Here is a 12,390-nt window from a genome sequence, read left to right as displayed (position 1 = left end):
CAAAAGGAACAAAAGAAAACTGAAACTGAAACAAAAGAACTGACAAATAAAATATGAGTTATGAAAGTACAGAGAAGTAAAATCTGAAATAAAAACTGCTTTAAATAAAGCTTCATGGAAGAAACTGTGTTGTCTTTGCTGCGCTTGTTGGAATCTTTTTGCGCCTTGTATAGGCCTGTTTATCACTTTTGAAACTGGACCTTTGTCTATTCAATCGCTTGTTACTTTACTTCTTGAGGTCACATTGGATTCAATGTGGTGTCATAATGTGCAGGATTAAATAGTGCATCTATTGCAAAAACAAATTTACCCCATTATGGTTCAGTTTTGGAATTGTGATTATTTTTCCAAGTGTAAGGATACTTTTTGGCGCAGTATATTCATGTATTACTGACACAAGGTACACAAACAACAAAATGTACAGATTTTCTTTGTGAATGGATTTAATTTTAATACTCAAATATCTACCCAAATATCTGTTCATTACATAATACATATATGGGAGAGCATGAATCTACACACAAACCAAGCATCCTAAAACAATAATTACTGACCATAGAACTACACTGAAGTAAACATAAATATTTGACATACAATTTGTATATTGTGATGGAATCAAGTACAACCAGTGAACCAGATAATAAATTTTATAACTCGCAAAAACAAACAAAAAGATTGATGCAGTCCTATGAATGATACTATAGTCCAACCTTTCATATCCAGAACTCTTTTATATAGATCTCCCTGGTTACCTGGTCAAATGATCTTCAATGGGAAACATGTTTTACAATGCCATAACACCTGGTTTTCATGCTCTGAAGGATTGAACATGTTTTTCTGTGTACTACTGTGTTATACATGTACTCAAATACCATGTTTTCAGTGTAAAAATTATGAAGTAATCGCTTGATGTCCCAATTCTACACTTGGGCATTCAATGTAGAATTTGACTGATCAGTGCCAGAAGTGTGTAAATGCAATAGCCACCCTGTGAACATTTGGTAAGCTACACACAGTGTATTGTACTCATCTACACATGGCAACTATTGCACTTACCCACTTCTGGCACTGACCAGTCGAATTATACACTCTTCACTTTATATCCAGATATTTCATTTTCCGCCTGATGCTTGGTCCCATCATAGCCATTAAAACAGGTTGGACTGTAGTTTCTTTAGGGAGGGGGTAAAATGCTGATTGTGTTTCTCATAAATACTGTTGAAGGATATCAATGTAATTTTGCTCATTTGGTTTCATCACAAGGGTCATCTTGTAGTACAGCTAGTTAACATTGGTCAAGTTCATAGGGCTGCAATAATTTATTTTTTGCATGCACAAGATCACAAAACAGCAAATGATTACTTGAAAAATACTACTTGCATAATAAGAGTTACTATGCAACCATGGACACACACAGAGTTTTTCACCTTACTGTGGATATGGTAAATGTGTATTACTATACCTCATAAATATTTATTAGGTAATCCAGACATCTTTATATTGGTTAATAACGCCAGCGTCCGAGTACGGTATTTTCGCTACTTCCCCGCGCCTGTGCGATTATGCGTACGCGGGGGAAAATGTGCTATCCAAAATGTACTACAAAATCTACTACCACACCTCATATCATCCCCCACTAAGGCCCACATGCAAAGTTCAAAATTGCCATTACGCTACATTCGGAACTTTGAAATAGGTAGTTGAGTTAAAGCGGAGAGATCAGACGACAACAACAGAAATAAAAAATACAAAATTTTTCGGTGTTAACAGTGACAATGGCGGTGCCGGCTGCAGACAGGTTTGCAGTGCTGTCAGAAGTGGATTTGCAAAACATTTTGGATGGAAAAGATGCTAAACAAACGAAGAAAATCGTCGAGAAAGCCGTGGTAACTTTTTCATCGTACTGTGCAAGCAAAGGGAATGATATTACAGAAATTGAGCAGCTCAAAGAAGAGGACTTGTGCATCTTTTTACGACAGTTTTACGCAGAGATTCGTACTCAGAAAGGAGACTTTTATGCAAAGAAGTCTATGCAAACCATCAGGTATGGGCTTCAGAAGCATTTTTCCAAGCTCAGGAAATTTGACATTGTGAATGACAGTGCATTTAAAGATGCAAATGAGATGTTTGCTGCCATGGTTGTTAAGCTGAAAGACGAAGGGAAAGCTGCCGTCAATCACAAGCAACCAATTGAGCCGCAAGATATGCAGAAAATCAGACCAAGTGATGCCTTGAATCAGAACACACCAAGAGGTCTCATGAATAAAGTCTTCATTGACATCATGCTTTTTATGAGTCAGCGTGGCCGTGAGAATCTGCGAGAGATGGAGAAAGACGAGTTCCAAGTCAAAGTGGATGCTAACAACCGTCGTTATGTTACACGCATCAGAGATCGCCTGACAAAAAATCACCATGTTGATGATGAAAAAAGTCACGCAGGTCTCATGTATGAAACGCCACAGTTTCCAGAGAATTGTCCCGTGCAAGCATTTGAAAGATATATAAGCCATCTTAACCCTGGTTGCAACGCCTTTTGGCAACGACCGAAAGAGGCATGTCAATTGAAGGACAGTCATGACAACGCGCCGATGGGCAAAAACACACTGTATAATAAGATGAGGAATATATCAATTGAAGCTAAAAAATCGCAAATTTACACGAACCATTGCCTTCGTGCAACAAATGTGACCACATTGGATCAAGCTGGCTTTGAAGCCAGGCACATCATGAGTATTACAGGGCACAAGTCAGAAGCCAGCATTCGAAGCTACAGTCGCACCGGTAATAGCCAAAAGCGAAAGATGAGTGAAAGCTTGTCATCACTGGCTTACGGGGGGTCCAACAGACAACAGTGCGGTAAGCTTATCTTCGCCTTCAGTGCCTAGCATGCCTAGCGGCCCGGGCCTAACCCTAGTCTTGCTAATGCTAGTTCCGCGCCTAGCACCTCAACTAGACCCACAACGTCTGTTCCCAGCATCTCTACTACAGATGCAGAGCCAACTTTCGAGTTGCAGCTTTTGTCAGATTCCCAAGAAGACCAAATTCTAAGCGACTTGACCAACTCGCCAATGGCCCCAGCTCTTGGCTTGAATATCGATGTCACACGTCAAGTGAATCAAAAGGCATCAACTGCCAGCTTTAACTGTCAAGTAAATATCTACCATGCGTAAAAGAAAAACGCATCAAAAGGAGACTGTATATTTTTTTCTTGCATTTCAATGACTTTAAAACTGTTTACGTGTTACTACTTTTGCAACGGATGTTTACTGTTGGACTTCGGTTTTTATCACTGTTGGATTTATTGCTGTTGGATTTGAAGTTGAGCATTTGACTTTTTGGTAATATTTAGAATGAACTTATGCTTATATTAGCAAACTTTTGGAAACTGTTGTGAATAATATTGTACAACATGTCCAAGCACAGCAAAGTGCAACATTAAACTTGTTTTCTTCGGAGGCTACGTGGCTGCCATGGACATGATGATAAGGTAAGGTCAAATTATCATTTTATAGCAAATTATCATAGTAAATATTTATGAGGTATAGTAAAACAAATACTACATGGTTATTTTCGGGAAGTAGTGGAAAATACTGGTCCCTTGGTGTTGGATGATTGGGACCCAATCATCCAACACCTCGGGACCAGTATTTTCCACTACTTCCCTCTATACCATGTTGTATTTGTACATTTTTGTATACTATCCAAGTGAGACTCATTAGCTAATAGCTATATTGATTTGAAGCTTTCTTTTGGTGTTTTACACCTAGAACCACACGTCCACTGTTGTACAGTGATTTTCTGTGTGTGTCCTTGTTGGTTGGTGTTTACAAACATATACATACATTTACAACCTGCAGTTTTGAGGGTGACGTGGTATGTGAATGTCATTCAGATATATTCAGCCATCTGAGTCCCCAAGTTCACTTGATGTACAACCAAATCCACTCTGTGCAGCAGGGTCTTAGCTAGAAATTGAGGGTTGCCCGTCATTTGAATAAAATTGCCTGTCCTAATTTGACCTTTAAAACATTTACCAGACATCTATAGCCCATTGGGGGGTTCAAAGAGTTCAAATGTGCTGATATGGCCTTGTTCTACAAATTGTGTCTACTAAAAAGGTCAATTAGCTTCTCAACACATACAATTTACAATATAGCATCTGTCAAAGGCATTAATTTTGCCCGTCCCAGGAGCAAACTGGCCGTCTAAAATGACGACCAGACGGGTGGCTAGCTAAGACCCTGCTGTGCAGTCTGTACATCACATCCACCACATCCACATACAAACTTTTCTTACTTCATTTTCTTTTGGTCATAATTATGGTTATACTTTGAAATAACTGCAATAAATTATTTTCATGGTTAATAGGTATATACAAATATAAATATTAATATAATCAAGGTGATGATTTTCTCTTGCACTGTCACGACCGTGCTATAAGTACATAATATACAGGAAAAACTAGTACACACAAATCGCTTTGTATCTGAATATGAAAAGTGCCCAAGTCCATTTGGGAAATTTGTCTTTGTCATTTGAGATGAAACTAAAGATGACAACATTTATAGTTTCAAAAGCAAACTGCTAGTATATCATAACCATATCTGATTATGATACATACTAGTTGTTACAAAGAAGGAATCATCATTGGTCTCATTGAGATGACAAGGACAAATTTTCAAAATGGGCCTGGAGCCTGGACCCTTTTCATATTCAGGTATTGAATTCTGCAGACACATTATCAATGATGACTTACAATATGTAATGTACATGTATGATGTTATCAAGTAAGAACAATCATCTGTAATAAATGGAATTCATGTGATAAAAGTGATAACTTATTTCATATTTCATAAGCAAAGTTCCCTGGAGTAATACAAAAATATTTTAAGTAAAATTCTTCCAAGACAGTGAATATGGCAGCTTTCTTGCTGCTTACATAATTTTGAAAGGATTTGTCACAGGTTCTTAGATTCACTCCTTATCCACATAAAAACAAACATGACATTCATTCATATAAACCAATTCCTTTTAATATTGATGATGACTTATAATACTTCAAACATTTCAGCTTTCGCAGGGGACTGTCAATCAATTAAATCTCCGCATGATATTCACTACATTGTCAGATTGTTCACTTTTGAAGTACAAGTGTCTACAACACAAATGTTATTTTGGTATAACCAGTTTAGCTCCAGCATGGAATGCCAACTCATCTCTCCTAACTTCTTTCTGGTACTTATTAAATGTGAGATTGTCTGCTTTGTATCCAGTGATGCTTTTCCTTTCCAGATACATCCCCAGCGGCTCCCTGTGCGGTAATGAGATGCTACGACTCCAGTCAGGATCTTCAATTTCTAACATCTGCCGAACGCATTGTGATATGAACTGGAAGAAAGAAAGAAAAATACGGTACTGAGGATGAAAAATTGGTAGAAATAACAGTTTTCCCTTACTCACAATTTGATAAAATTGATTAGAAAATGTGTTTTCCCAAAATAGAATGCTTAATAACCTCAAATTAGTCTTTGTACAAGTCTTTGCTTGATTGTCATGCAATGTACAAAACAACCTACAAATGCATGTTTTTGACCCTTATTTCCAAAAATTTCCAAAATTTTGAATTTTTAATCCAAAAAAATGAGTGATGTCTGTTTCTGGAATTGGAGTAGGGACTAGAGATGGACTTACAGTTGCAGTAAACTACGGGCTTATACCGACATGATCAGTGGTGTACTCAGTGCTAGTTGATGCTTTTTATAGCTTACCTGAATATGTTTGAAATCTGTGATTCCAAGCTGAGGTAAATGAGATGCATCTATTAATATCAGCTTTCTACCATCTATTAAATTTCTTGTAAAACACTCCTGTAACAGAAATGAGATTAAAAAAGGATTGAATAATGATGCTTCATTGAAGTAGACCCATGGTCACATGTCATGAATTGGTCATCATCTTTTGTGTAACATACCGGGTAAAGAGGGTAATTTTTTACCAGTAGTGAGGACTGTGAAATAGGCAAAATAGGGGTATTTAATTTGCACTGTTGGCAAAATTTCGATAAAAGGGTTACCTGGGAAAATCTGGTAATTTAATGTCAATATTTTAGTGTCATTGTGAAGGGGTGTTTGAAATTTTGGTCATTGAAAAGGGCTGTTTGAAATTCTAGTCATTGAAAACCACAAAAAAGGAGTTCTTTTTGGACAAATTTTGTCCTTGATTTTGCATGAAAACGGGGTAAATTTGATTAAAAATCATTGCAAAGGAGGTCTTTGAAAGATTTGGTATCTCTCATGGTCTTGATTTTGATGTTGATACTGTCCAACACTCCTTACGGAGTCACTCTGATAGGTTGATATGCCAACTTTTGTGTTGAGTTGAGGGACCGGGCCCTATACATTGCGTGGATCCTTTCTAATAAACCCCATTGACATTATATTGAATATTGAATAATTCCATGATTTTTTATGTTTCAATCAACTAAATGCCTATTCTTATAATTGTAGATCCATTTTCCATCACGCAAATTAATTTCGTCTAAACTTAAAATACCGGTATGTAGTTACTAGTTTTGTTTTGATAATGTTAAATGAAGCTATCGGTGAGCAATTTCAAAGGTAGACTTCTCTAAGTCTATATGCCTGGTTCCAGTAGGGAGCATTGTGTACAGATTAGACTGTTCAAAATATTAAGGCAACCTCCAAAAGACGCTGCGTAATGTTAGGTCCACGACGACTCAATATAACTGTGTGGATAGAGATCTGGGCCGATATTCATAAAGCCTTGCTAAATTAGCAACCAACTAGTGCTTAGCAAGATGCTAAATCCACTAGTTGATAGCTACGTAACAATCAACTAATTTCTTATTCATAAAACCTTGCTAAACACTTTGCTAACTAGCTATCAACTAGAAATATTTAGCTGATAACTTATTTGGGTGTTTTGGGTGCTATGGCCTTCAACAGTTGTGTAACATCTAATACAATAGGCTTATATAATACATGTCTATTATACTTGAGCTCTGAACCACAGTCAAAATGATCAAAATGTAATGACTCATTGCTGATGGTCTTCATTGAGATTTCGTTAATAAAATTACATGTGTATTTTGTAAGCTATATAGGCCTACAAGGTTGTTACGGCAAATTAAATTAAAAAGATACTCTGAACAAGTAAAGTTCATATACATGTTAAGTCCTTGGTTTGTTGTAAAAACATACTATACATACTATATTGCTTCATCAAATAGAAAACAACATGCATCCACTTAACGCTGCTCATTTAGCTTCATGAGCAACACTGTGTAAATAATATTAGATAATTTAATAGCATATGATATATCTTGCTTGTTGTCCTGACAAAAGCCAAGCATGATTTATCTTTATCAAATTGACATATAATTTGTTATTGAAAATAAGTCATGCATCTTTACCAAAGAGAACATTGGTAACATGTCTCCAAAATATATATTTTACGTATCAAACAATTGAACAGAATTGCTTCGATTGAACATATCTGCTTAACTAAAGATTACTTGCTATATCATAATCATTTTCTTGTGCAAATTTGGTTAAACAATACTGGCTTAGTTCAATGTTTATTCATTCACCCTAAATTTGTTGTGTGTTTTTAAGACAGTTTCTTATGTGTAAAACACACTGAAGACCTCAGAAACAGAATATTCTGAGAACATTATTTTTCATAATTGACAACAGTTAATATGAAATTAAAACAATAAATCATGTCAAACTTAGTTCAAAATCATTAAGACTAGTTGTCAACTAGTGACTTAGCGCTGCCCCAGATCAACTCTAAGTTTTGGCAAAATTTTAGAATGTTGCTAACTCTAACTGGGTTTTATGAATAAGAATTAGCAATCAGCTAGGCTTAGCAGCTTGCTAAAGTCAATTTTAGCTGTCAACTAGGCCTAGCGTGGTTTTATGAATATCAGCCCAGGCTTCCCGTTAGTGTGCGTCATTGCGTCCAGACGCGTATTTTACAAATTTGGACGCAAGTTCACATGGCTAATCAAGTATTTTGCGTCCATGTGGACGCAGACAAAACTTCGAAATTTAATCATTAATTGATGATAAAAATAAGAAATTGTTTTATTTTTACGATAATAAAAGCCCCAAAATTTTGACCAACCTGCTAAGAATTGAAGTAAATTCTGCAATATTTGTAAATGCAACGTCAGGAAATCGTGCACTTTTTGCATGCTTTCCGTCGCGATCGCTGTTTGATGGGGAAAGTCCCAATTGATGCAATTGTTTGTTTACAAAGCATGCTGAACTGACGACGTGCAGTTAATGTTTATTTAGTTATTTATCATAACCTGACAATATTCAGTTTTAATATTTTAAGTTTATTTTTCATAAATAATCTACGTTTCCTTTATTAGTATTATTGTTACGATGAATAAAAGCAATTTTAAAGACAAAATCCAAATGATAACCTTTTTTTGTATTATTTGTGGCAGCGCGTGTTTTAGCTTTTATTGCATCATCAACAACACGTGGATCGAAGTTAAAGTAAAACCCGGAAGTAAAAGTACGAAAATTTGCTAAAGATTGACAGACTTTGCGCATGTTTTTGCAGCTGTTTCTGACCATGTTTCGGACAAAAACTGATGCAGAAATGAGAAAAATTATCATTGCGACTGGAGATGGAATATCACGGCGAAAATTTTATTTTAACAATCAACATGTGATGAGGTAGACCCGGGGTATGTGTGTTAGCAACGAGGGGTTGCCGTTGCGTTTCCCAGTATAGCTCTCAGTATGATTGATCGTGAATTTCAGATGGACGCACAAAAATCTGCCTGGACGCAAGTTTTTTCAATCTTGTCAGCAAACTTGCGTCACACATGACGCACATTTTAAAACCCTTAACGGGAACCCTGATAGAGATACAGTATGGAACAATAACTACTTCAGTCACTTAGTCGTCGCCAATTTTCAAACACATAAAAACAATTTTTTGTGAAGTTCAATGGTACCGAAATTTAATGTGATGACTTTAAATGTGTATTTTCAGAGTAAAGTTTGCTAATTTTTAAGAGATTAACCATGTTCAAATTCAGCGACGTGTCATTTGAGCAAATTTTGGGTGCTATGATAACCCATGCACCCAGGGTCTTAGCTAGAAATTGAGAGTTGCCCGTCATTTGAATAAAATTGCCTGTCCTAATATGACCTTTAAAACATTTACCAGACGTCTATAGCCTATTGGGGGTTCAAAGAGTTCAAATATGTGTTGATATGGCCTTGTTCTACAAATTGGGTCTACTAAGAAAGTCAATTAGCTTCTCAAAACATACAATTTATAATATAGCATCTGTCAAAGGCATTAATTTTGCCCGTCCCAGGAGCAAACTCCCCGTCTAAAATGACGGCCAGACGGGTGGCTAGCTAAGACCCTGCATGCACCCATTGTGATCGGTATTGTTGACTGACAAATTTCCTGCTTTACATGGTGTTATGCTTCACTGATTCTGCCACGATTTGAGCTGGCTCCAAGCTCTGTCCTCATATCCATCGTCGGTTATCAGTAGCCTGGATTAAGGATAGACTTCTCGATCAAACAGTGCTGGCGCACAGACTTTTACCGGACTTTCTTACATTATAGGATGCCTTGCAATAAACGGACATTATTAAATATTCGTAATTACTATTACCCACCGTACCCTTAAGTCCGGTCATTGAAGGAAGTCCTGTTATAACATGAAAACTACCATGAGAGGACATAATTGAAGTATGCATTCGGCAGTGTGTAATGGCCGATGTTATTTTCACTCGGCGCAAGCGCAGCTAGCTCATTTTTAGGTGACATCACCACCATTATCGGTCGGAAAAAGCTTCTGACTTTAGATTTATGAATGAAATTTAGCAGCGAAGTTTCCGAATTATGCAAATACGCAACATATGACCTTTTTACGTAAGAATATTAATAAGCATCATGGCACCCACTGAAAGAAAACCCGGTGGGAATTGATTCAGTTTTCAGCAAATTATGCTACTTTTTTGAACCGCTTATCGATAAATAATTCCACAAATGTGAGCACGATATTTTGAAAATGTATCAGTGGAATGTGCCATGTGGTTAAAAATTACTTTTATAAATTTTGTTTGGAGTCGGGAAATTAACTGTACTAGTAAAATTTGACTCCTCAGTTGTTGGAAATTCTTTGTTGGAACAAATAAAATATATTTTGTTTAAAATAAGTCAAATAAAAAATTGTTTATATTACGTTGCTAAAAACGTATTGCATTTTTCAAATTGTCTATGGATATTTCAATGGAAAACAAGAAATAGCAAAATATCAGTAACATCCCATTTTACCGTAACCCCCCCAGTGTCCGATTTACAAATTTTTTCCTACCTGCACTGGTGCATGTAGCCCAAAATTTCTACATGCACAGCAAAAAGTGTGCATGCACCAAAATTAAAGCAAACATAAAATCACATTGAATCACGGTCATTGTCAGTTAAGCTTGTAATAATATTCCCGGCTCCACTGTCATTGTCATTTTTATGCCGATCACTCGCCGATTTCTTAGCCAAAACACTGGATGCTGTGGCTTCATCTGTTCTAGAACTAGTCGCCGACGAGGTGCACGATTTCCAGAATGATGCAAGTGTTTTTTGAGCTATTTCCTTTTTTGCTGGACATTATTGTGATTATTTTCAGTACGTAAACAAATATTTCCCACGGTTTAAATTCCGGTTCTTTTTTTTCAATGAAATGAAAATGACAGCTTCTACATGTGCGAGGGTATCGGGAATTCACCTTTTCGGTAAATCCCATAAGCCTTTGCGAGTACACCTAAGAACTTGTCATTCTGCGTCACGCCGCTCGCGCCGATGCGCGCACATCGTTTATCGAACATCGTTACTGCGCATTGCAAGTCGGCGTGACGTCAAATGACGAGTTCTCAGGTGTACTCGCAAAGGGTTATGGGATTTACCGAAAAGGTCAATTGGTGGATAACGTCACATTACGCTAGCCCCTCTAAGGGAAGTCATAGTCTCGGACCAGACTGTATGTGGCTATCTCGAATGTTCGTTAGGATCGATAAGTATCAGACCGACGCAAAGTGGCTGTGTAGGAGACTAGGGAAGTCAATGAAAAAAAGTGACAGTTCTCACGTGATAGGGGTATCGGGAATTGTCAATTGCGCGATTTGCGCCAGCCCTTCTAATGAAGTCAGGATATTGCGCTAAAAATAGATTGGGTTTTTCCAAATCGGACTGACTGCTTGTTTACTTTTGTATATTGCCTTGTCATATCGCTAGCGCTAAAATCGTACATGCACGCTTGCAGGCAGGTAGTGAAAAGCTGCATGCACAGAAGGAATGTTACATGCACTGGTGCAGGTATGCAGGTGGTAAATCGAACACTGAACCCCCCACCAACATCAACTTAGGGTTCTTTTCACGCTGAACACGATTGCGCTATTCACAAAATGCGAGACTCAATCCTTTAGCCCGAAAAGCATGATAAAAACATATTGTCTTGTTTAATATGACCGGATTACCCGATATTGCAGGACAGCAAAGTCTGGTTGTTAAAGGAATTCCCGTTATTGCGGGACAAGTAAGTATGTCTCATAAAAACTCTGTGCGCCCGTAGTGTCAAATGTAGGCCTACACTTGGTATAAGAGAAGAATGTCAGTCACTTGCTCGGATTGATGTGAGCGCCCTTTTTAATGAATGACATATATTATGAATGGGGCGCTTTGTTGTTTTCCCCTTCAATCATGTCAATTACCGACCCACGTTGTGCACGATCTCAAAGTGTAATCAATGCCATTCTTCTCTGCCAAAAACTGCAGTGTAGGTAAATATAAACACAGATTGTGTGGCCTGACTGACATGACTGACGAATTCAACAGCCATGCATGACAGGCTTGCCAATTTATGTCTTTCATATCGAGAAAATGGTGAATTTTGAATATACATGTGATCCATCTAAATACAAAAATGAATGACCACGACATATTAGTTTACCTTATATTGTGGAAAACCTAGCTGAGCGACCCAGTTAGCGACTTGTTCACAAGACCAACTCAAACAAGCAGGTTCATCGGCCATTTTTGTTATTATTGGTTGTGGTCAATATTTCTAGAAACACCAAAATAATCTTTCTCTAAAATTATATTTAAAAACAAAAATGGTACCTCATGTGGATATTATTGGCTTGAAATTAGTGTCAAATTTAATTACATAATCATTTCAGTTGAAATTATTGTAATCAGCTCAGTAAAAGATAGAATAGCAGATTCGCAATATGTGTGCTTTATGAGAAATGTTTTCAACATTTCTAACGCTGTTGCTAAGTCGTAAGTGATTGACTGGCATAAAAGGCGTTTCCTAATGAGACGGCACAA

General features: G+C 37.1%; 1 protein-coding gene across 1 annotated transcript; it reads right to left on the bottom strand.

Annotated features, from left to right (window-relative positions):
- Positions 1-3,957: 3,957 nt before the first annotated feature.
- On the bottom strand, positions 3,958-12,110 carry LOC140153100 (sterile alpha motif domain-containing protein 15-like). Its single transcript, XM_072175725.1, has 3 exons — positions 12,011-12,110; positions 5,769-5,867; positions 3,958-5,388 (listed from the first exon to the last, which is right to left on the bottom strand). Exons 1-3 carry the CDS (start codon positions 12,092-12,094, stop codon positions 5,170-5,172), a joined length of 402 nt encoding a protein of 133 aa, XP_072031826.1. The 5' UTR covers positions 12,095-12,110; the 3' UTR covers positions 3,958-5,169.
- Positions 12,111-12,390: the final 280 nt, after the last annotated feature.

This window comes from Amphiura filiformis, chromosome 1 (assembly GCF_039555335.1).
Source record: "Amphiura filiformis chromosome 1, Afil_fr2py, whole genome shotgun sequence".
Lineage (NCBI taxonomy): Eukaryota > Metazoa > Echinodermata > Ophiuroidea > Amphilepidida > Amphiuridae > Amphiura > Amphiura filiformis.
This window is presented reverse-complemented; position numbering and strand designations above follow the sequence as displayed.